This window comes from Natator depressus, chromosome 24 (assembly GCF_965152275.1).
Source record: "Natator depressus isolate rNatDep1 chromosome 24, rNatDep2.hap1, whole genome shotgun sequence".
Lineage (NCBI taxonomy): Eukaryota > Metazoa > Chordata > Testudines > Cheloniidae > Natator > Natator depressus.
Genome location: NC_134257.1, coordinates 4234613 through 4258786, shown reverse-complemented (window position 1 = coordinate 4258786; position 24174 = coordinate 4234613). Strand labels below are relative to the sequence as shown.

At 57.6% G+C, this 24174-nt stretch overlaps 1 protein-coding gene across 10 annotated transcripts in view; it reads left to right on the top strand.

Annotated features, from left to right (window-relative positions):
- The window catches only part of LOC141977300 (death-associated protein kinase 2-like), a 29398-nt gene extending 5715 nt beyond the window's left edge, over positions 1 to 23683 (top strand). Inside the window, exons 1-13 of one of the 10 annotated variants that reach the window (XM_074938707.1) lie at positions 2689 to 2705; positions 9553 to 9740; positions 12099 to 12220; positions 14126 to 14347; positions 15731 to 15869; positions 17067 to 17196; positions 18591 to 18639; positions 19278 to 19304; positions 20305 to 20457; positions 21191 to 21236; positions 21905 to 21994; positions 22613 to 22696; positions 23365 to 23680. In XM_074938707.1, coding sequence (XP_074794808.1) covers positions 9672 to 9740; positions 12099 to 12220; positions 14126 to 14347; positions 15731 to 15869; positions 17067 to 17196; positions 18591 to 18639; positions 19278 to 19304; positions 20305 to 20457; positions 21191 to 21236; positions 21905 to 21994; positions 22613 to 22696; positions 23365 to 23445 — 1212 coding nt within the window. In that variant the 5' untranslated portion in view covers positions 2689 to 2705; positions 9553 to 9671 and the 3' untranslated portion in view covers positions 23446 to 23680. Of the gene's footprint in view, positions 1 to 2682; positions 2706 to 2846; positions 2863 to 5097; positions 5117 to 9100; positions 9330 to 9552; positions 9741 to 10470; positions 10593 to 12098; positions 12221 to 14125; positions 14348 to 15730; positions 15870 to 17066; positions 17197 to 18590; positions 18640 to 19277; positions 19305 to 20304; positions 20458 to 21190; positions 21237 to 21904; positions 21995 to 22612; positions 22697 to 23364 lie in introns of those variants that run through there. The other 9 variants (XM_074938708.1, XM_074938703.1, XM_074938702.1 and 6 more) reach the window with 9 other exon arrangements.
- The last annotated feature ends 491 nt before the right edge of the window (positions 23684 to 24174 follow it).

Below are 24174 nucleotides of genomic sequence, written 5' to 3'. Positions count from 1 at the left end.
TTTCCTTTTGTGTGTGAAATCTTTCCTCTTTTCTTTCGGCGCTCGGGAGGAACCAAGAATGGAGGCGGGGGAAAGTTGCATCAAATGTGGTAAATAGTTTCGGCTGGGGGATGGGGTGGGAAATGAGCAAGGTCGACATGGGTTCACTTTGTGTCAGAAAGACAGTTAGGAATTTACCTTCGCTTTGATTTTAAAAACCATTAAACCTATTAAAAAAAACAACAACCCCTCCCCTAAAGTAAACAAAAATTATTCTGTGTGGGTGGTTCAAAATCAGGCTTTTCCGAATTGGCCACTGAACTGAAGACTTGATGATCACCTGGCCCCAGCCAAGCATCAGAAATGGTGGGGAGTGGTGAGATGGGGCCTGATGCTCTGTTATCTCGGGGTCTCTCGTAGTAACTTGCTATTCGTTCTTTCTTGCCTTGCTGTTTCCCTGAGCCTCAGATACGTCCCCTAGACTGCACGTGTGTTGCTCGTTGCAGAACAGGGCAGTCCAAACTAATAACCTGCTGCAATCCCTGGCTGGGTCAGTAGGGGGTGTGTATGCCGGAGGGGGTATTACAGGCAGCTGGCTGCATTAGGGTTACTCCAAATTGCCCTAATCTAATCTCAAACTGGTTTTGCAGCCTCCCCCCGGCCACGGGAGCCAGACAAGGGAAGGGCGAGCAGGAACCGATTACTCGAGAATACAGAAGTCCTGCCGGTCACCTCCAGCCCTCGGAAGGGGAAGTGAGCGCGGTGGCCCGGGTGGGGGAGTGGCCCGGGTGGGGGAGCTGTGCTGGGACGTTCGTCAGGCTACGGTGTGCAGAGAAGGCTCAGGCTCCCGGGGCCCCTGCCTGCGTCTCGCCCCTGCCTCTGAGAGAGGGCCCTAAATCGGCGTCCAGACCCTCCAAGCGTAACATGGACCTCGGCCTAAGCACCTCACCCCTCGAACTCAGCTCTCCCTGCGGGACCTCCTCTGATCCTGGCCTGAGTTCCCTCTCCCTTCATCAGCCCCGGCCTTTCTCCAGTCGTGGGGGGCTCCCTGCTCCCCAGAAGCTTTGGACAGGATCCTGATCAATGCAAGGGCCCTGCCTCTTGTCCACCCCCCCTGCAAGGTGGGTGCCTCTCTCCATAGGGGGCGGCAGCCAGCAGGCCAGACAGCTGCCCCATGGATCCCAAAGCGTCTGTGTTTGTCTTGTGGAGGGCTGACCCCAGGCGCGGTGAGGGACGTTGTTGAGGAGGGGAGTTGGGGGTGGTGGGGTTGTGTTGTGTAAGGGAGAGCAGGTGGGGATCCAGGGAGGTTTTTGGGGGTCTCCTGCTCTTCCCATCTCCCCCCCGCCATGGATGAACAGCTGGGCCATGATCCAGCATCGGGGCTCCCTGCCCTGCTGGGACCAGTTCCTGGAGAGGGCAGAGGATCAGAGCAACCCCAAGCTGCCCACAATCCCTGGCTTTAAATAACTCTCCACTCCCACCAGCCCCCTCCCCAAGCTCTTAGAGCTGGGCCTCGAGGCTTCTCTCCAACCAGCCCCCAAGGCCCAGTGGGTTTCAGGAGTGGGGTGGGGTTGGGGGGAATCTCCTGGTTGCGGTTAAATTATTCCCCCCCCCCCCCCCCACATCTTCCCCACGCTGGTCATTTCCTGCTTTAAGCCTCCAGTTGAAATCCTCTCTTCCTTTTCCCACAAGCAGGAGCTGTTCCCCACCCCCCACCCCAGAGTGAGGCAGTGGGGCTGCCCCATGGTGCAAGCAGTCAGCTGTCACCGGCTCTGCAGTGGTCCTAGGAGAGGGGTCTGCTTTGTAGCTTTGGGAGTGGGGGGAAAGAATCTTAAGGGCTCTTCCTGCCCCAGTCCAGCCCCCACCCAAATTTAACCCTAACTTCACTCTCCCCTCCCCCCCAACGGGCGCTAGGTGCTGTACAAACACAGAACAGACAAGCAGCTTCCAGGCTGAGCCCTCCTTGGGCATGCTGTGCTTGGAACTGGGGTTGGGGAGGATCCGAGAGTCATTCCCATTTCTGGCCCTAGGTCACAGTAAGGGAGAGGTAGTGGGGACTAGTGGCTAGGGTCCCCCTTCCCCCATGACCCTCAGGAGAGCTGGAGTGACCTGACCTTGGGGCTGTACCTTCCCCTGAGTTCACCCCTCCCACGTGTTCTCTGTCAGTCTCGCCTGGAAGCTCTTGGGGCCAGGAGTGTGTCACCCCAACTGTCCGTACAGCCCCAAGCACAGCAGGGCCGCCATGGCGGGTGTGTGTGTGTGTGTGTGTGTGTCTGGTTGCTATTGTACTAGGACTGGAACCTACCCAGCATCAGCCCTTCCCTCCAGCCGCAGCCAGTCCTGGGCAGATCAGCTGCCTCACTGATCATTTTTTAAAAATCCTGTATTAAAAACCAGGGGCACAATTTACGCTCCCAGTGGCCAGCCGGCCTCCTTTCCCCCGGGGCCAATGGGCACTGGCTGAGGCCCTGGCAGCAGGGCTAGGGGGTGTGAGCTCCCCTAGAAGTGTGGGTGTGGGGGTGTCCCCCGGGGGCAGGCCGGGGGGGGGGCTGCCCTTGTGCAGCGGGGGCAGGCCAGCCAGAGCCCCACCACCCTCCGGGGCAGGATTTTCACGCTCCAGGCTGGGAGTTAAAATTTTCAGAGGATCCCTCGCTGCGGCCCCACCTCCCTCTTTGGGACTTTACCCCCCCGCAAGGCGGCAGGTGAGCGGCAGCCTGGGGCTGCAGGTGCGTTGGGACCCGGGGCGGGAGGGGGCAGCCAACCAACCAACCCCCCCCCCCGGGGAGTTTTACGCCTAGTTGCGCGGGGAGCACTTTCTCCAGGCTCCCTGCCCGGCCATGGCATGGCTTTAAGGGGGCCCCACCGGGGTCCTGCCCCGGACAGGTGGGTGGGGGGCCCCAGTGCCTGGCTGGGACAGGGAGGGTCCTAGCTCTGGAGCAGCCAGGCGGGGCGGCTCAATGGGTCCTGCAAATGTCTGTCTGTCTGTCGGTCTGTCCGTCCGTCCGATCCAGCCGCAGGCGCGCAAAGGGGCGGAGTGTGTGTGTGTGTGGGTCGGTTGCAGCGTAGCCCGTGTTGCATAAATGTGTGTGTGTGTCCCCGCGCCCTGCACAATGTGTGTAGCGCGGGGTGCTGAGAGCCATGGACCCAAACTGCAAATCCTGCCTAGGATGGAAACCGCCTCTAGCCAGGGGGTGGCAGCTCCCCCCTGCCCCCCTACTTCTAGCAGCTGTGTACGTGTGTGTGGTGTGTGTGGTGTGCAGCGCTGCAGTGGTGTGTGCTGCGATTCGCCGTGGGGCGTGCGGGGGCACAGTGGCAGGGGTGTGTGTGCTAGGAAGGGGTGTGTAGATAGAAGGGTTTGTAGTGTTGTGTGTTGGAGGGTGGTGTGCATGATGCGGAAGGGGTGTGTGTGAGATCTTCGCAGCGTTGTGTGTATGATGCGGAAGGGGGGGGGAGGGTGGTGTTGTGTCTACAGAATTGGCCGGGGTGGGTGCATGCTGGGAAGCGGGTTGTATATAATCTATGGTGTTGTGTGTTTGCTGGGAAAGGGGTGTGTTTGTGTGTGTGTGTGTGTATAGAACTTGCAATGGTGGGCGTATCGTAGGGAGGGATGTGTGGTGTGTACTGGAAGCATTGTGTGTATGCTGGGGAAGGGGATGTGTGTTGTGTGTATGTAGAGCTCACAGTGTGTGTGTGTGTGTGTGCTCGGAAAGGGTGGGTGTCTGTAACCCTTTGTGCTGTTGTGCGCAGGGAGCGTTGTGTGTTGCCTGGGAAAGTTGTCTCCAATCTTTGCAGCGGCCTGGAGGTGCAGGGGAAGGAGGAGTGTGTGTTGCACAGGGGCACACACAGAGGCGGGGGGGTGGCTTGGGGAAAGTGTGTGTATAGATCAGCGCTGGGTTGTGTATGATCCAGTGATACTGGGTGTGTGTGTGTTACGGAGGTGGGGGGGGGATGGGGATGTCAGAGGATTCCCCAATTAGTTCAAGTCCATTGATCTAAGACCCTGCCACTCCGTGCCCCCTTTAGCCACAGCTCCGCTGTCCGACAGATTCCCCATGCAGAAGTATCCCTGCTTGGCATCTTCCCGCTGAAGCACCACCCTGTGCTGTTCCCACCCCGCAGCGCTTGGGTACAGGGCAGTTGCACATGGTCCCATTGGGTAGGAAGAGCAGCTCTGAGTGGGGCAGCAGAAGGGGGGGCTCCAGGGAGCAGGGTCTAAAGCCACGCGAGATGGGGAATCTCCCACCCCTTGGAGCTGTGACATAATTGATCCCAGGGCATCCGTTTTTGGTCGAGGCACCTCCCCAGTGCAAGGACAGAGCGGGGCTGAGAGGCAGAGCAAAGCAGAGGAATTATGGCCTAGCGGTTAGTGTGTGTGTGTGTGGGGGGGGGGGGGGGCTGGGGCTTTGGCATTAGAGGGTCAATTCCCACCTCTGCCACAGACTCTGTGTGCGACCTGGGACATGTCACTTAGCTTCTCAGTGCCTTGGTTTCCCCGTCTGGGGCATGGCCCTGCCTTGCAGCAGTGCTGGGGGGATAGATATGCTAATGATTGTTTTTTTTTTTTTTTGTCAAAAAACTGAGCAAATGTTTGTTTTTTCAACAATTGTAAAATTTCAGCCCATAATCCAACATTTTTGTGGGTTTGGCTGGAAATTATATTGGTTTTTCAACTAACCTGTGCACTCGGGACGCTCGGATGTTCTGCCTAGCCTTGTATCTCCTCTCTAGAAGTGAGTGGGTGCCTCAGGGGCAGGTGTAACTCTCCGCAGATGGTGCGAGATTGTGCAGTGCTGTGTTGTAAAAATAGAGATTTCTTCCTGACCTCACCTGGTGGCTCATGCCCCGAAGCATCTGTATTGTTGAGATCTGGTGGTTCTTTTTAATATGAAACAAAACTCTGCTGGGTTGTCCCTTTATAATGCTGCTAGCAGTGATCCAGAGTGCTGGCCTCTTGGCTTCTGTCACTTTTCACCATGACCTCAGAGAGGGTCCATCTATACCCCAGGTGCAACAGTGCCAGGAGAACTAATTTTGTTTTGCAGTGTAGATTGGCTCTTGCCGTGTCGTATAAATTGCATTAAGACCTTGGACTCCTCCCCTCCCGTGCCAGGCGGAGACCTCTGTTTTATGCTGCAAGGTCAGTCTTTGTTCCAAGCCCTCTGGGTTTGTAATGTACACAGGGCAGCAGTGAGATGTTGGCATAGTTACCCAGCCACTCGCTGCCTGGAGCCATCCATAACTGCGTGGTCACCCCGTCCCAGTGGTGATCATAGAACTTTTCTGCAGCCCCTAGAGCAATTGCCGGCCTAAGTACTGAACATAAAATAACTTGGGCACTTTTGAATGTTGCTTAGAAGGTGGAGACAAGGACAAAGAACGGAAACTGGCTTCCCCTGGGTCACACACTGGGCTGGACTCGGGAGGCTTGAGCTTTATCCCAGCTCTGCCACTGGTCTGCTGGGTGACCAGTCGCTTGCCTGCTCTGTGCCTCAGTTTCCCCATCTATAAACTGGGGATAGTGGATGCTGCCATCCTTTGTAAAGCGCCGTGAAATCGGCTGATGAGGAATGCTGGCGTAAGAGCTGGATATTATGATGATTGTTCTTTGACTAGGCTCCTAGAAAGCATTTGGGCAATCCTCCGTAGGAGAAACCTGACTCCGCCTGTCCCCAGAGAGGAAGCAGGCAGATGCCAATTAAGCAGGGGCTGCAGAACAGACAAATGTGTCATCCTCTCAGAGCATTCGCGCAGTGTGCAGCTGTGCGTGAGAGCCGAAGGGACTGGCACTACACAATGGAGATGCTGATCGACCAGCACAGGGTAGCACCTTTTGTTCTTGCATCTGTCCTGTCTCTGGATGTGGTCATCTCAGGACTATCAAGCTAAGCAGGTGCTGGCTGGCGAGGTCTTGGATGGAGACTGCTGTGAATATCACCATGTGGTATATGTGCATTCTCCCCTCTGAATCAGTGCTAGAGGGTGCCGTGGAGTGGGGTGGGTGACCCCCTCTGAGCTACTATTGAGCTTTCTGCCCTCTACTGGATGGCATCTGAACTGCTCAGCGGAGTGTCATAAGCACTATACAGCTAGCAGGGATCCTCCTTTAATGCAGTGTCCCATGCTTTTGGATCAGGAGGATCCAAGTTCTGTCCGCAGCATTACCAGGAAGCTCTGGTGGACAACAGTGGATGGAATCACATATATGACAGATGCAGGGATTATTTTCTCCATAAATCATTGGGGTCTTTTGTCCATTATTCTTTCCATGACGTTATAGGTGCCTATCCATCTGCTGAAGTAGATTTAGGAGGCAGATGCTGCTGTTGGTGATTCCGATAAGGCCTGAACCTATCAGACCCAGAAGAACAATGAGAATCTAACGTTTTCATTTCACTCTGCCTAGGCAGCACCGGTCAGTTTCACTTCCTCTCTAGTCATTTTCACTTTCTGGATTGGCCAATGCTAGCCACAAAGCACTTGTGTTCCAGGGTTATGAGAATCATAACCTTTTAATATCACGTGCTTTTTTTGGTGGTGCGGGGGTGGGCTCTCTGTCGGGAACCCCTTGCTCAAACGACACCACGTTTGGGCCACTGATCCTTCCCCAGACCCCTATGAGGTACAGTGATGTTGAAGACCATTCAAGTCAGTGTGTGAATTTAAGAGCTCTTAGAAAAACCGGCTGTTGACTGGTAAGTGATTCTCAGCCTTACCTACAGCAGAGCCGCTCCTCCGCTATTGTCCGGAGGGTTCTCGCTGCTTGGGTCCGAACACTTTTGAGTAATTGGGCCCAGGTTTGGATAGGAGACCCGGCGGACGATCGGCATCTGGTGCCTAAAAGCTTTTGCAGCTAGGCTGAGGCTTGGCTAGAACCTGCCCTTCCTTACGCTGTCTTAACCCCAGTTAATTTCAGGGGAGCTAATCCCCGTATAAGAAAAGGGATGCTCCAATCCAAGTGCCTGGGGTTGCTGAACAAGCAGCTGAACTGCTGCAGCGGGTAGAGAACGTTTGGCTCTGTATAGCAGCTTTGTTTGCACAGATCTCCAAAGCACCAAGCTGGTCTCGTCACCCTGTTCTCCAGATCGGGGGGAAACAAGGCACAGAGATGGCAAGTGACTTGCCTGAGGTCACCCAGGAGGTCCGTGTCGGAGATGAGTCCCAGCCCATTGTCCACTCCACTGGATGAAGGGGCGGGCACCCTTGGGTTTGCTCAGCGGTATTTCATTGTTCCCGTCCTCCAGGGGTGGGGGGCGGGGGGGTTGGAAAGAGTCCATAGCTGCCAGACTTGGCTGTGAGACTGTCTGTTGTCTGTGGTTCCTGATCGGGGCCTGGGAAACACAGACACTGATGACGTGTTTAGAGAAGCAGAAGTAAATGAAACTTTCAGGTGGTTTGATGGGTCACTGGGAGGGTTGTGTCACCAGTGTCAATGGAGTGAGGGCTGGGTGTGGGGCCACAGGGCTCAGCTGCCTGACTGTGTTGTTGACACACCAGATTTATGGGCCTGTCACCAGAGCGCCCAAGCCCTGTTAACATCAGTGAGTTTAGCTTCACAACCCCTTATAGAGATGGGGAAACTGAGCAAGGAGGGAAAGGGACTCCCCTGAAATTGTCACCAGTAGAGTTGGGAATAAAACCCAACTCTGACTCCTGGTCCTGACTCCCAGCCCCCGCCCATCTCTAACCGCTAGACCTCACTCCCCTTCCAGAGCTGGGAATGGAATCCAGGAGTCCTATCTGTTGCCTTAGGCACTTTGCCATTCCGAGAGAAAGGTTGGCCATCAGCTGGTTAGAGGTTGCAATACCAGGCGGTAGCAGGTCACATGGGAAAGGTGCCTGAGTGGCCTGGATGTGGGGGCTGTAATTAGCATGAGGGGCATGTGGAGGGGTGGCAGGACATTGTAGCATTGTGATCTCTGGGGCATGGGCAAGCAGGCCGTTGTCTGTTTCCTCCCAAACATCCCTGGTTCCCTGTGTCTCTGTCCTATCTCCCCGGTTCTGGGATTCAGGATGCATTAGGGACGGGATCCTCTGGCAGGCCCCGCTGAGGAGTGGAGCTTGGATACTTGACAGGCCGTTTGTCCAGCTGATCTGGAAGATCTTTGAAGCCTGCTGGCTTGTAATTTCAGGGGAAGAAATCTATTTAAAAATCAATCCAGAGCCAATGGCTCGTCCCATTTCCAAACCTTTCCCCCCAGGCCCTCCCCCAGCAGGAGCCGTGATTCACCTCACCCGGGGCCCTTCGCCAGAGGGATTCAAAACAAGAGTGTAATTGCTGTCGCAAAAACTGCACAGGGGGTGACTTCTCTGGGGTCGGTGCTGCAGGCACCCTGGGCAGGGGGTGGGGATTAAGGACTTTGTGCTCTCTGTAGTCTCAGACTATGTGGGCCCTTCCCAGTTCCTGGGGCCATTTAGCGCAGCCTCAGGGCTGCTCTAGCTTATGCCCTGTTCCGTATGGGTCCTGGGAAGCAGAGGATACCCATAGGGCAGTGCAGTGGGGCTGGGAGCAGGATCCTTCAGCCAGCTCCATGCTGCCTGGGGAGCCCCTGCACAGGAGGATTCTCAGCCCCACTTCTGCTGCCAGAGTGGCCTGGGGGGAGCCTTGGTGAAACTGAGGCTCAGGCCCTAGGGGTGTAGCAATGAAGGCTCCGATCCTGCAAGCTGATCCGCAAAGCCCCATTGATGTCGTTTGGGCCTTTGTCCAGGCTGCATGGACCAGCTAAGGGCCAAAAAGTCGCTGTGTGCTTCCCCCCCCCCCCCCGCCTCGCCCGATGAACCTTAGTAGCTCCAACACACCTCGGGTTGATTCCTTCCCCTACGTCAGTGCCCCCATTCAGTCAGGCCCCTCCAGCAGCTTCACTGGGCCTTAAAGCTGGTGACTTCACCTCCAGGAAGTTGTAAAAGGGGTTTTAATGCAACTGAGACTCCGGCCCCACTGAGCTCAGAGCAGCGATCAGTCAGAGGAGAAGTGGTCCCATTGGAAGATCCGAGGGTGGAGAAATGGAGCTGCCCCCCCCTCCCCAGGGATTTTAATTCCTTCTTCCCCACTGACTAAATTCCTCAGCAGCTCAGCTCTGACCCGGCAGAGTAATCTCCCTTGTAATCGCTCTCCAGAGTCTCCCGGGCTTTGCTTTCCGGCCATCTTGTTGCGCATCGAGTCTCTGTCTCATCTCCACTTCTGATTTCGTTTCACGCGGGCCCCCTCCATAGCCTGGGGGGCTGGAGAGGAGCAGGGGGAGCGAAGGGTTAAAGGGCACCCAGCCCTCCAGAGTGGGAGTGAAGGTCACAGGCGAAATGAGTTTCCGTGGCCTCGGCTGGAGATGTGGATGCAGGCGGCAGGTTATTTGGTGGTGTGTGTTCAGGGCTGGGATCGCAGGGTTGGGACTGAGGGGCATCAGCAGAGGGGTGTGTGTGTGTGTGTTCAGAGTTTGGATAGAAGAGGGGGCTGCAGGTTGGGATTAAGGGGCATTAGAAAAGCTGGGGGGACCTCAGGGTTGGATGGGGTGGGGTGGGGGGACTGTGGGTCAGGCTTGAGGAGTATTCGCATCCCCACGTTCTGCTTTTCTCTGGCAGGTGACCCTAAGCGCCACTGCTCACAGCCAGGCTCAGTCCATGCCGGCAGGGCTGGGCCCCGCCCTCAGCACCACGTCTCTTCCCAGCTAAGCCGTGCCCTTCGTTTGCCTTTGCAGCTGATGGCTGAGGATGGCGGGGTCGTGGGCCTTGCCAATGGGGGGGCCGGGAGCCCCTCCGACACCGTCAAGGTGAGAGTTGACCCTGGTGATTGGTGGCTGGGATCTGCTCTCTCCTTGGGTCATTGAGGGGCCGGGGGTCCTGGCTTGGGTGCATGATGCTCCGCAAACCTGTTCTGGCTGTTCCAGCTGAGCTTTCTCCCCCCCGTTTTCCCATCTGGGGATGGCAGGGTAGTGGTGGGGTCTCTTTTGTTCTCACCTCCTGGGAACAGCCCCCTGCCAGAAACCATTCAGTCCTGCAGAGCTCTGGGACCCAGTAATCTCCTGTGGCAGCAAGTTCCACCAGTTAATTTTGCATTTTTTAAAAAGTTTGCTTTTAAATGTCTCTGACGTGCTTATCTGGGCCCTATTACTGCAGCATCTGAGCAGCTCCCAATCATTAATGTATATAGTCTTGAGGCAGGGCAACTATACCCAGTGTATAGGTGGGGAAACTGAGGCACAGCAGCTAAGTGACTCAGCCAAGGTCACACACAGAGTCTGTGGCAGAGTAAGGAGTTGAACCCAGGTCTCCCAAGCCCCTGCTTAGTTGCCTAGCCGCTGGACTAACCTCTCTTGGCTGCCTTTCGCCTCTATCAACTTTCCTTCAGTCCCTGCAGCCCAGCTCCCGGCTCACCCCTCTGTGGACCAGCTCGTTGGCTCTAATGAGGCTCACCAGGGAGGCTGCTAAGGGGCAGGGTCTGGTGAATAGTGCTGTGCTGTTCTATAAACAGGGATTAACGGTGAATGGCTTTGTATACAGGTGAGAGCTGGGTGGTCCAGAGCCTTGAACCCAGGCAGGGGAGAAGGCAGCTGGTAGCAGAAGGTTCTCTTATCTGCCAGGTGGCGGCAGAACAAGTGGCTGGAAATTGACCCAAAGTGGAAGTAAGGGGCAAGTTTTTAATGCTGGTTCAGGCTCCTCCCAGACGTGGCGGGTTCTCCGTCATGAGGAGTCGGTGGCTTCCAAGCCTTGCCCATCTGAGGGCAGCAGGGTGGCCTGGGCTGCTCTTCTCTGCTCCGTGGCGCCCCATGCAATGGGCAGGAGCTCACTGGCTCCTGGCTGGCAGCCTCGACAGAGAGGCCAGGAGTTGAATGAGCTGCAGAGCCTGAACTCGCCGAGAGAGTGAGGTGGGGACACAGTTCTTCCCGTGCCGTTGTGCCTCACCCCAGAGCTGGCTGTGTTTTGGTGCTAAGGGAACGATCCCAGGGTGGTGGTGCAGAGTGCTGTTTTGCCACAACTCACCCCAGAGCTGGTTGCTTTTCAGTGGCAGGTGAATGATCCCTGCGCAGTGTTGTGGTGCACTATTCGCCTGCCGTGCCCCACCCCAGAACTGGCTGCATTTCAATGCTTGGTGAACGATCCCTGTGCAGCAGTGTGACGTGCTGGTCAACAACTGTCCTGCCCCACCCCAGAAGTAGCTGCACTGCAATCATCCCATATACTGGTTACCGCTGAAGAGTCGATATTTGCCAGTAGAGACCACAGTGCTGCCCTATCCTAAGTCCTGGGGGGAGCGTAGCATGGAGGTACCTGTGTGGGCTAACTGTCAGCGCTCTCCAACGTTAGTCACTGTCTGAGGAATTCTTCCAGCTCCTCAGAGCTCTCGGTCTTTGAGGCCCCGTTTGGATGGAAGACACTGCGTAGCGGCAGCCTGCTGGTGTGGACAGAGGCCTGCCGGCCGAGGATGGCGTGTGGGAACATGGGCCTGCCAGAGGAGTCTCCCCTCGGGGATCCCAGCTGGGCCCCTCTCCCCAGCTCTGTTATTCCCCAGGAGTGACCCATGTGATGAAGTGACCCCTCCTGTGAACCTGTTGTGTTACTGTAGCAATCCAGGGCGGGAAACCCCTTTTGTTCCTCAGTGTACCTTAAAGGTGCGGCACCCCCAGGGTGACTGTGGCAGGGCTGATGTTAATCTCGGTAATGGGGGCTTTGCCCTCTCTCATCCAAGGGTCCCAAAGAGCTCTACAAACCTTCACTCAGTTTCAGCCAGGAGACCCCCTGCCCCCCGCTGCCAGTATCCCCCTCCCCATGGGGAAGTGGGGTAGGGAAGTGATTTGCCCAGTGGCATGCAGGGAGTCAGTAGCAGAGCCAGGAAAGAACCCAGGAGTCCTGGCTCCTGGTTCTCAGCCTGCTCGGCCTTAAACACACAGCCAGGGTAAGAGAGCTGCCCCTGGGGTCTCCTGCTGCATTTCTGTACCCACTCGTGGCTGGCTCAGTGTGGATTGAACCGGTGACCTTCTGCAGCAAGGACAGGGCTCTCTGAGCTAAAGGAAGGGCTCCTCCTGCAGTGAGCAGCTGTCTCAGCCACCCCCAGGGGAGCCATGGTCCTGCTGGCTAAGCCGGGGTGCTGGGGGGGTTGCATTCAGCCTCTTCTCTGCTGCCTTCTGCAGGAGACCAGCTGGCCAGAGGACGATGAGGTCTTTGTGCCGGAGCTGCTGAGCCCCACCGTCATGGCCACGTTCAGGCCCGGCAGCGTGGAGGAGCTGTACGAGCTGCTGGAGAAGCTGGGCAGGTGAGGCACCGCAGGCCAAGCCGTCCCGGGGGAGGACGTCACCGGGGTGGCTGTGCTGCATCCGTGCCGGTTCCTGGTCCGGTGCCCTTTGCACACGTGCCCTGTTGCGGGGGTGGTGGGAGGTGCCGCTGGGCACCTGGACGGGGCTCTGTGGGAGAGGGGGGAGAGCTCGGGTCGCTCTGTCTTCCTTCCTGCGGACGTGTGTCTCGCGCGCACGCAGACTGAGGGTGTGAAGGACGGGGTCTCTTCCCCCCAGCTTGGAGCCGAACCACCACAGCAGGAAACTCCCCTCCCGCCCTTGTCAGATCCGCCCCCACAGGAAAGCCCCTCCCCCCAGCTTTTTCTCCCTCCTCTCCCCCACCAGCTCAGGGCCTGTTGGCTCCCAGGCTCAGACTTTCCCTTCGGACCTTCTCCAGACAGGTTCCTCTGCGACCCAAGCAGCTAAAAGGGTCAAATGGCCTCGCAAGGGTTTGCTCGAGTTGAGCCAACATCAGCGATTGCCTAAAGCACCTTCTCTAGCCACTAGGCTCTCCTTCCGTCCCACAGCTGCAAATAGAACCCAGGAGTCCTGGCCCCTTCCCTTCCCTCACTGGGGATAGATCCCAGGAGTCTCATAGACTTTAAGGTCAGAAGGGACCATTATGATCATCTAGTCTGACCTCCTGCACAACGCAGGCCACAGAATCTCACCCACCCACTCCTGTAACAAACCCCTGACCTATGTCTGATCAATTGAAGTCCTCAAATCGTGGTTTAAAGACTTCGAGGTGCAGAGAATCCTCCAGCAAGTGACCCATGCTACAGAGGAAGGCGAAAACCCCCCCAGGGCCTCTTCCAATCTGCCCTGGAGGAAAATTCCTTCCCGACCCCAAATATGGCGATCAGCTAAACCCTGAGCATGTGGGCAAGAGTCCTGGCTCCTCCCCTTCCCTCCCCTCACTGGGGATAGAACCCAGGAGACCTGGCTCCCACTTCTGTGCTAGACCCACTGCACTCCCGCCTAAAGCTGGGGGGGAGGGGGAGGGAATCCCAGGAGGTCTGACTTCCCCGCACCACTCCTTTCCCTAGCTGGGACTAGAACCCAGGAGTTCTGCCACCCATTCCTGTGCGTGGATCACGCTACCTCCGATAGACCATGTCAGAGCTTGCACGGGGCTCCCCCCGACATCTGGGTGGCATCAGCGTGCGTCAGGGAGCGCGTGTCGTTGGCCAAGCCCCGGAGGAATTGTTAGCGTGGCTGGCACAGCGAGGGGAAATGTAGCGAGGTGATACACCAGGAAGGCCGGGGGCTTATGGAGCTGCATATTTCCCGGTGGGCTGTGTCCGCGGCCGCGCTCGGGGAAGGCCAGTGCTCTCCGGATGCTGAACGTACATTCCACTCAGGAGGGAGTTTTATGGCTCACGCCTTGCAGAGGTCCCATGCCACGGAGCCGGAGCCAGATCTCGCCCCCGGCATGGCTGTGCAGGGCGTCAGCCAGTGTCCGGACTGGCCCCTGCTCTGTCAGGTCAGGCTGTTCCCATCACACACTCTGATTTGGCTTCTTCCCCCTTGCGATGTTTTTCCATTACTAAGGACACTTTCGTGAAAACACGATCGCTGACGTCTCAATAGTTCATTGGCTGCTGCTTCTGAGAGAGTGGGGTCTAGGGGTTAGAACAGGGGACTGGGGATCAGGACGCCTGGGTTCTGCTCCCAGCTCTGAGGAGGGGAGTGGGGTCTGGTGGCTGCGGGGAGGGGGCTAGGAGTCAGGACTCCTGGGTTCTGTTCCCAGCTCTGGGAGGGGAGTAGGGGGAGGGGGCACTGCTTACCCATTCTGATGTCCACTGCCCAACTCCTGCCCCCCACACCCTGCTCTGACTGCTCCAGCCCCCCCACCAGGGTGTCTCTTCACCTTGTCCCCGCAGCGGGCACTTCGGGGTGGTGAAGCGCTGCCGGAAGCGGAGCTCGGGGGCTTTATACGCCGCCAAGTTTGTGAAGATGCGCAAGTGCAAGGGCAGCCGGCTGGGGCTGGACCGCGAGCAGGTGGAGCGGGAGGTCAGCATCCTGCAGCAGCTGGAGCACCCCAACATCCTGCGTTTGTACGACCTCTTCGCCAGCAAGGCCGAGATGGTGCTGATCCTGGAGCTGTGAGTGGGTGGGGTGGGGGACAGGGCACGTGGGCTCCCTCTCACCCTACTGTAATAACGCTCAGTGTTTATAGCGTGCCTCGCCCCCTCCCTGCTGGGGGATCGTCCCCATTGCACCCATGGGGAAACTGAGGCACAGAGACACTGACAAGACTTTCACCGAGGTCATTCAGTGGCACAACTGGGAAAGAACCCAGGAGTCCTGGCTGCCAGTCCCCACTGCTCTAACCACCAGCTCTCACTCTTTGCCTGACTGGAAACAGCTGCTCCAGTCCCCAGGCGTGTCGTACCTGGGCTCTGAGCTCTGTGCCAGCTTCCCGTGGGTGAGTCGAGGTGTCTGTGATGAGTTTCGAAGCCCCAGATGGCACGAGATTGCTTCGATCCGCCCCGCACGCAGAAGCTACAGTCCCCTGGCACGGTGGAGCCATGGGTTCCTGGCCGTGAGTGCTCTGGGATGGGCAGCTGAGGGTTTGAAATCCTGAGTTCTCCCCTGTGGATGGCGCCTCTCTGGTGTGAGGGCCATGGATTTGACTTCGGGTCTGCTTAGCTCTTTGAGCTTGGGTGGATGAAATATATATTTTTTTCATCCAGGCAAATCTCGTTTAGATCCTGCAGTTAATGGGCCTGATTCTCCATTGGCCTGCACCTTGTGCTGGCAAAGTGGGTGCCACGGTAACGTTTCACCATCTCCCCCCCCCCCCCACCCCTTGTAACTGCACAAGGCAACCAGGACCCTATGTGATCTATGCTTGTATGTGGGTCTGTACGCCCACCTCTGTCTGCCTCGTGCGTATGAGATGCTGATCTGTCTGGATAGTGCCTCCTGTCTATAGGCTTCTACACGATGGCGGTACAGGGGGTCGCTTTCCTGCCCTCACTGAAATGCAGCCACTTCTTAATCAGCTGCAGTGTTCCACCTAACAGCAGCATTGAGCAGGGAGCACACGTCCCGCTCTGAAACGCAGCCACCTCTGAGGAGGAATGTGGCGGCTGTAACGGACAGGAACTGCAGAATGGAACTGGGGCGGAGTGGTCAAGTGGGTCGCGCACAGGTCTGTAAGTCAGAACTCCTGGGTTCTAGTCCCCACACTGCCCTATCCTGCTCTGTGACTCCAGGACAAATCACTCCCCCCTTTGTGCCTCGGTTTCCCAAGGGGGGATGTGGTACTGACCCCACCGATGCCAGGGCTTTAAGATCCTGTGATGCCAGGTCCAATGGAGTGCCAGGTGTTTACACCACACCTGTTCTAGTATGAGCTTGCTGCTGTCCCTGCCCCTCAGGACAGCGTGGCTCCGGCCACTCCCCGGGCCTGCCAAAAGTGGGAGCAGGATTGGGCTCTCTGATGTCTCTCGGCCTCACCCGCTCTCCCTCTCTGCTCTCAGGATCCGCGGTGGGGAGCTCTTTGACTTCATTGCCGAGAAGGAGATGCTGATGGAGGCGGAGGCCATCGAGTTCCTGCAGCAGATCCTGGAGGCCGTTGCCTACATGCATGGGCGGCACATTGCCCACTTCGACCTCAAGGTGCCCAGCCCCCTCCCTTCCCAGCACAGGAACTGCCTCTGGCCCCTTAGCTGTTGATTCTCAGTCCCTCCCGGCTCCTGCCCTGCATGTGGGAGCGGGTTGGAGACGGGCAGGAGGGGGCCAAACGCCCTTTGTAGCTTTGCAAGGCCTTGCCTGGTTCTCAATGTAAATCAGAGCAGCCTCAGGGCTGCTCTAACTCACACTCTCCTCCCTACAGAGCAGCAAATTCCCATAATGCAGCTTGCTCCAGCCATGCCTCCAATCCAACCCCATTCTGGGGACTGGGCCAGTGCAGGGCCCGTTACACCAGCTCCACCCCAGCCAGGGAAGCCCCGTTCATGGGGGCGGGGAGGGGTTGTCAGGGGGCTACTTCCACCCACTTCAAGGCCCCTTTACACTGCCAGAGCAGTCTCAGAGACCCAGGCCCATGGTGCACAGCCTGTGGCTTTTCCATTTCCAAGGGGGTCCGGGATGGACCCACACATGTGGGTTGGACCCATTGCAGAGCCCGCTCTCCTCTCAGGCTGCCTCCTGCCCGTCCCATCTCCTCTCTCCTCTCCCCTCCCTCTGCTCTCTTCTCATCGAACTCCTAGCATGGCCACTGAGGTTACACTGACACCTGCTGGCCAGCAGTAACTCTGCGGGCTCAGCACAGTTTCTTACACCTGCAGTCCCTCCCTCCAGCTGGAAAGCAGCTGTAGAAATTAGATAACCCCTATGCTCCGGGGCAGGGAGATGGGGCCAGGGCTGTGGGCTAAAATGCAGCCCAGACAGTGGGGCTGTTCTCCCTGGCTGCATGGATCTCCCACTTACACGCTCGGATCTCAGCCTTGCCTGGCGGGAGTCTCAGAAAGAACTCACCTGGGAAACCTTGCGGCCTTCTGCGTTCCCACCTTGATCCCTGCGGGCTCCCCCTCCAATCACAAGCCTCCAATCACCACACAACTATTCCAACCTCCCCTACCGCCGCAACCCAGCAGTGGGCACGGGGGAGGCCGTGGGGCACGAGGCCTGCTGGGCAAGTCGACCCTGTAAGCCCCGATGCCCCTTATGTCTGTCTGCACCAGTGCAAAGTGGGTGTGAGATGCTGCCCATCCCGATCTGATCATGTTCCCGCGCTTGCTTTGCACTGGTGTCAATGACCACGTGGGGTTAGGGAGAACTGGGCTCATGGTGTCTCCCACCCCTCCCCCACAGCCGGAGAATATCATGCTTCTGGAGAAAGATGTTCCCCACCCGAAAATCAAGATAATCGATTTTGGTCTGGCCCAAAAGCTGGAAGACGGAGTAACCTTCAAAAGCCTTTGTGGGACTCCGCAGTACGTAGGTAAACAGCTGAACATGAATGATCTGCTGGGACAGTTGCCAGGAGCCTGTGGGACTCCTTGGCATAGTAGTCTATTGGGGTTAACCTGTGGAACTCTCTGCCACAGGATATTGTTGAGTCACATCGTGAGGGCCCTACCAAATTCACAGTTCATTATGGTCAATTTCATGGTTATAGGATTTTTAAAAAGTCCGAAATTTCATGATTTCAGCTATTTAAATCTGAAATTTCATGGTGTTGTAATTGTAGGGGTTCTGATCCAAAAAGGAGTTGGGGGCGGCGGGGTCACAAGCTTATTGTAGGTGGGGGGGAGGTTGTGTTACTGCTACCCTTACTTCTGCGTGGCTGCTGGTGGCAGCTGTCTTCAGAGCGGGGCAGCTGAAGAGCGGCGGCTGCAGGCCGGGAGCCCAGCTCTGAAGGCAGCGCCATCGCCAGTCGCAGCGCAGAAGTAAGGATGGCCTGGTAGGGCATTGCCCTCCTTCCTTCAGTGCTGCTGCTGGCGGGGTGCTGCCTTCAGAGCTGGGTGCCTGGGCAACGGTCGCTGCTCTTCGGCTACCCAGCTCTGAAGGCAGCGCAGAAGTAAACCTGGCAATACCACGACCCCCCTAAAATAACCTTGCGACCCTCTTGCAACTCCCTTTTGGGTCAGGACCCCCAGTTTGAGAAACGCTGGTCTCCCCCCGTGAAATCTGTATAGTCTAGGGTAAAAGCACACAAAAGACCAGATTTCACTGTGCGTGACGCGTTTTTCATGGCTGTGAATTTGGTAGGGCCCTACGCATTCTGTAGCAAGATTCCTGAAAGCCTGAGGTGGGGACCTGAAGAATAATCTCGTGTGTTTGTGCAGCGCCTTTCATCCCCAAGCACTTGGGAATACTCAATAGCAAGGAATTGCCCCCGCATCTAAAATGGAGCCACCTCTGGGGCAGAACACAGTAGCTACTTCGAGGAATGTACAGACACTTTAGGACGGGAAGTGAAGGAGATTCTTGTTTCCTGCCAACCTGCGGTGGGGGTGGACTGTAAGGAGGCAGAAGGCAGTAACCAGAGTTTTGGGGGCAGGGGAGATGTGGCTCTGAACGGCCCTTCCCTCCCCAAAGAACGAGGGGATCTTAATGACCACCCATGGCTTGGACTCTGGGTTCCTGGCCTGTCTGAAAGAGCAGCCCAGCATCCCGTAGCACCACTCAGAAGCAGTGGGAATGGCTGGATTTTAGAGATGGAAACCCAGCGGGGTGAGGGGCGTCCAGGCTGACCCTGCGGTTGTATATAGAGAGGTCATTTCTGCTTTGACTTGCTGTACATCTCGTGTCCCATGGGGGCGAAAGGAGTCGAGCAGTGGATGCAAAGTGACCATTCTGTATTTCTATTTTTTTTTTTTTTCCTCCTCCAAGCTCCCGAAGTGATTAACTATGAGCCCCTGAGCTCGGCGACAGACATGTGGTAAGGACGGGGAGCCTGTGTGGCTCGGGCTCTGGGTATAACGTGAGCTGTGGTCGGCTCGGCCACGTTCTCAGCCTCACCCAGGCAGTATTCCAGGGTCCGTTGGCTTTGTTTTGAACACGCCGCGTGCCGCTGGGGGACGATTCCCCGGCCTCTTGCATCCGACTGAAGAGCCACAAAAATGATCTGACCGTGAGCGTCTTAAGGAGCTCAGTCCGCTCAGCTCTTCAGAGCGATGATTGCGAGGTGACTACTGTTTGAAGTACTGTCAGGGGGAGAAAACACCAGCACCTCTTTGCTTTCTGACTTTCCTCCCATTTGTCGTCCTGCTTAAGAAAGAGTTTCTGTTGTCCTGTCAAGGAGCACGTGGGCCGTGCAATCGGGGGGGCCAGGAATAGTGGAAGCGAGCAATGGGCTAACACGTCATAGAGTGGAAAACTGCTCAGTGAAAGGGAGGGAATGACGCTGGATCAGCAGGATTTGGGATAAGGGTCGGGAGCAAAAAAGGGTGAAATTTACCCCACTCTGCTATTTATTTACCAGGATCCCCTCCTTGATTTCTACAAATGTAACCTGTGCATACTAATTGTCGCAGGCCTCAGGCCAGCTAACCTAGAACGTGTCTTTGTTTATTTCAGGAGCATCGGTGTTATTACCTATATCTTGTAAGTACCCGACGTCTTGGGTGTCTCTTCTTGTCTGACCCTCCTGTCTTTAGCCCTTGCTTTGGGTTTTTAATCCAGAGACCACCCCCAAGTGCATCACTGGAGGTCAATATCATTGTACAGAGTGGGGAAACTGAGGCACAGAGCAGGGTCACAGCTTCCCCAGGGGCTCTGCAGCAGGGCCAGGAAGAAAACCCAGGTTTCCGGAGAGCCAGGCGTGCACCCTAACCACTGGACCCTACTGGCTGCCCCACAATTGCTCACAGCAGAGCAAGCTGAGCTCCAATCGTGGGAGCGCACCCCTTCTCTGAGTGATGGGATTGGGATGCTCAGCTGCTCAGCACTTGGATACCTCTGCCTGGGACGTGTACTTAGGTTAATTGGGCCTGACTCTTGTTGACATTACGGCCCATTTACACCGCGCTGGCCTGGAAGTGACAGTAACTACCTCCCCCCCGCTTTCAAACTACTTTACACTGCTGGCGTGGTGCATAGGAAAATCAGGCCCTTGGATTACAAACACCTTTGGGATATGGAGCATGTCTGCCTCTGTTTGTGCAGCACCTTGCACGCAGGGGCCCTGATCCTGGCCAGGGCTGGCTCCGGTCCTTGGCTGGTATCAGTCTGGGTCAGAGGACAGGTAGAAGGGGCCCTAAGCCAACCGTTTGGGCAAGAACTCAGCAGTGAGGAGTGGATTGGAGGGGTGGGGAGGGTTTCATACCAGCTGAGGAGCGGGCCGGCTGTATGGTCCCTGTTGCCTGGCTCTCAATGTCCTCTGGCTGCGGTAGTCCATGTTCTCTGGACAAAGAGGCCGGACTCCAGGCAGATGGGTGGACGTCACGGCCTTTGTAGGATGGGTGGGTCTCTCACCCTTCTCTGGCATGCCTCCGTGCATCAGAAAGGTCACATTGGGAGCCTGGAGCTGTCCCTGGCGGCTCCTCGTGGGGGTCAGGGGCCCATTGGACTCAGTGAGCTCTCAATGGATCCTTGTCTCATGCAGGCTGAGCGGGATGTCCCCGTTCCAGGGCGAGACGGATGCCGAGACCCTCTCCAACGTCATTGCTGGCAACTACGAGTTTGAGGAAAAATACTTCAGCGAGACCACCGATATGGCCAAGGACTTCATCCAGCAGCTGCTGGTGAAGGAGCCCGGGTAATGCCTGGCACCTGCCGCAGCCCACTGGGCAGCAAGACCCTGAGGCTGGCACCTGCCAACCGCGGGCAGGGGGTTACCCTGGCAGAGCAGCTCAGAAAGCAGGAGCCCCTTAATCCCTCTGCTGGAGCAGGCCACGTGCGGGTGACATTAACCTCTGGGTACAGCCAGCATAAAGCACCTGGCAGAGGGCTCAGGTGGGGGCCTCATTCTGTCACATGGCACTGGGTGATTTCCACCCCTAAGGATCTAGGCAAGGTGTGATCCCAGCTGCGGGGGGAGGTTTGTTCAAGCCAACGTACCCCCATAACCCCAGCTGGAAAGGCTGGCACAGAGGGTGCAGGCTGGCCTGTGATTGGGTCCGTCCTGCATGGCACAGGCCAGCCGGACCGCGGCAGGACCACAACCTGTAAGCCACTGGGGGCCGGTCTGATAATCTGGGTGCCCTGGTGGCACCAGAGAGGGGCTGGCATGCAAAGAGGGGACATGAGGGCATATTGAGGGGGGACGATTGAATCCTTTGCACTGCATGGGACATGGGTGGGCTGGGGAGATGGCTCTGGGGGGCGGGGAGCAGATTCCTGACATAGGAGGTTCTCAGCAGGGCAGGGAGCACTTGGCGGGTAAGCACCAGGAGGGGAAAGGGCCCGGGTTTCCCGGAGAGAAGGAGTGGGGAAAGGTTTTTCTTTTCTGGTGGGAAAGCAGCAAACGGGTCCCGTTCTCCCCGCTGCAGGAGTCGCATGAGCGCGGCCGAGAGCCTCGTCCACCCGTGGATCAAGGTGAGGGGGCTGCTTGCGTTTCCAGATGGACCCAGGGGTGTGTGGGGAGGCGGGGACCGCCAGGCTAGCAAGCAGGGGGATGCCCACGGCGGCGTCCAGTGGGTCCTGCTGCAGCCCTGGGGGTCAGGGCAGCCACTCCTGGTAGCTTCGTTCTTCCCTGAGGGCCCAGGCTGGGGGGACGGCATGGAGCCTGGTGTGAAGCCAAAGACCGGGGGCAGGCTGCAGGGGCAACAGGCAGGTGCCTGGCAGGTGGAGAATTGCCCCCGGGCCATCAAATACGGGATGAGCCCTTAGTGGCAGGGAAGCCTTCGGACAGGGCTGTTTTCTGCACCATCAGGAGTCAGATCCCTGTGGGAAACGGGCTCCTATAGACGAATAACAACCTTCCAGGGCAGCTGGTGAAGAGAGAAGCTCCCTCTTTCCTCCCAGGCCCCTGCAGCTGCCAGGAGACCCCAGGGGTATGGGGAACCCTGGGCTCAGTTCCCTAGAGGAGCAGGAGGTGGCGACTGAGCTGAGCGGTGGAGCCCAGGGCCGGTTCTCAACTCCGCTGGGTGTTTGTGGGTGCAGGGGATTCTCCCTCTAAGGGTACTGTGGTCTGCCTGTGGGCACGAGCTGGGGCTTGGGGTGGCATGCTGGGGGTGACGGCTCACGTTTTTGCCCCCTGGCAGCCCCTGAGCCGGAAGCAGGCCACCAACCGCAGCCGCTCCTCCATCAACATAAAGAACTTCCGCAAGTTCAATGCCCGCAGGAAATGGAAGGTAAATTTGCCACGGCTCCTCTGGGGCACATCCACGGGGGCAGCAGGGGGCGCTCTCCCTTCCCAGGCAGGGCTGGCCCCAGTGCGGCTATAGGGGGCGCTGTGCTGCAGGGAGCGGGGCGGGTGCCTCATGGGGGGGTGCTCTCCCCTTGCAGTCAGTGCTGACCCCAATGCCCCAGGGAGCCCTTGGGGGCACTTGCCTCTTGCAGGTGCGACACTGGGGGAAGACCATTTGTTGTTCCATGGCCCTCTTTGAAACAACAGAGGCATCAAGCCCCAAGCTCTGGCTACATCTCCCCGACCTAAAATCCCCTGGTTCACTTCAGCTGCATGCAGGATCCCTCTTTGCTTCCTGTCCTAAACTTTTGAATGGCTGCTCCGTTCCACCCCAGAGGTGGCTGCATTTTAGCGGCCGGGAAGAAATCCTTCAATGTGAAAGAGGCTGCATAACAGCAGGCTCGTTAATAGGGACCATCGCTCCTCTGTGTGTGTGTGTGTGTGTGTGTGTGTGTGTGTGTGTGTGTGAGACCCTCCCCCCCCCCTCAATATGTGGGTGTGGGGGCTCAAAAGGTCCTTAGCCTTAAGCTGCCCCATTGCATGTGTTTTTTCCCTCCCGCAGCTCTCCTACAACATGGTGTCTGCCTGCAACCGGCTTGGTCACCTGAAGCTCTTGTGTGGCCAGAGGAAGGAGGATGAGACTCTGGTGAGGCCTTGTTGATTAGCTTGAGCACTCGCTCCCTGGGCAGGCGGCTCTTGGGGGAGAGTGCTGGGGACCTTTTGCTCCGGACTCACTGCTTAGGGGTTGGGGGAGTGATGGATGAATGGGCAGGGGTGGGCTCTGGGCTGGGATTGGTGGGATGGGTTACAAGTTGGGGTTAGCATCAGGGGTCACATGTTGAAGGGTTTGGCGTGGGGTTAGATGCTGGGGTGAGTGTTGGGGTGGGGTGAGGGGCCTGGGTAGCATTAATTATCTGGGTACCAAACCAACCCCACCTTCCTGGAGCTCTCGACACCCCTGGGGGTTTAGAGTCAGGGCTGATGCTGGCCGGCCAGCTGACTAGTTAATGAAACACTTCGTGCCGGCCTTTCTGCTGCTTCTGGGTGCCCAGGGCTGGCATAGACCTTGCCTGCCATGCGCAGGATCTGCCTGGGGGCAGCCAGGGCAGGGCTGGGGTGTGTGTGTGAGAGCGCACCAGGGGGCCCGTGTGTGTGCGTGTGCATGGGGGACCTGGGTGTGCACGGGGGGGGGGGGGGGTCTGTGTGCATGGGAGCCTGGGTGTGCACCTGTATGCAGGTGTGTACACTTATATCATGTGCCCTCCATCCTATCCCCCTCCCTGACCTTCTCTGGTGCCCCCCCCCTTTTTCCAGCGCGGCTGCGAGAGCGACCAGGAGGATGAGATCACCCGCCCGGTGACACTGCTGCGCCGGCAGAGAAGCAGCTGCTCTTGAGACCTGGCCCCCCAACCACAGACTCCAGCATGCTCCCACCACCCCCTCCCCACCCTCTGCATCAACTGGGGAGGGGCAGCTGCAGCCCCCAGAGGTGGGATCTGTGCTCACGGCCCTGTGAGATCGGACACCCTGGCAGCTGGGCTCCATCCGCCAAGACCCGAACAGTGGGAAGGGGCATTGACTTTGGTTGGAGGGGAATGGGAGGGGGCTGGAAATGGGATCCTGCCTCTTCACACCCGCCCCCCCCCCCCGCCCCATGTCCCTCTCTAGCCGGACGCCCGAGGATGGGGAGTGGGCTGCAGATGGAGCTGGTGAAAGGGGAACACGTGTCAGCGGGTGAAGCTCGGGCGATGCCCGCAGCATCTTGGCACCCGGTCATCGTGCCTGTGGGGTGAGGTATTGGGGGGTGGGAGAAGAGAGCCCTGCTATTAACCCTTTCATTACCATCCTTATTCAAACAGAGCCTCCCCACCCCCACCATTAGGGCCTTTCGGGGTGCATTTTCTGCACCCCTCTTATGCTTTCCAATAGGACCCCCCCTGGTGTGGCTGTTCTGTCTGGCACTCGTGGGGTTAATTGGAACCTTTCCCCCCCCCCCCATCCCATTCACTTTCAGACAGTGTGTTCTGGAACTCATGGGGTTAATCCAACTGTACCCCCCCCCGCCCCGTACTTGCCCCAAAGCACTAGGGCCTCTGTTCATTCCAGCCCTCATGGGGTTAATAT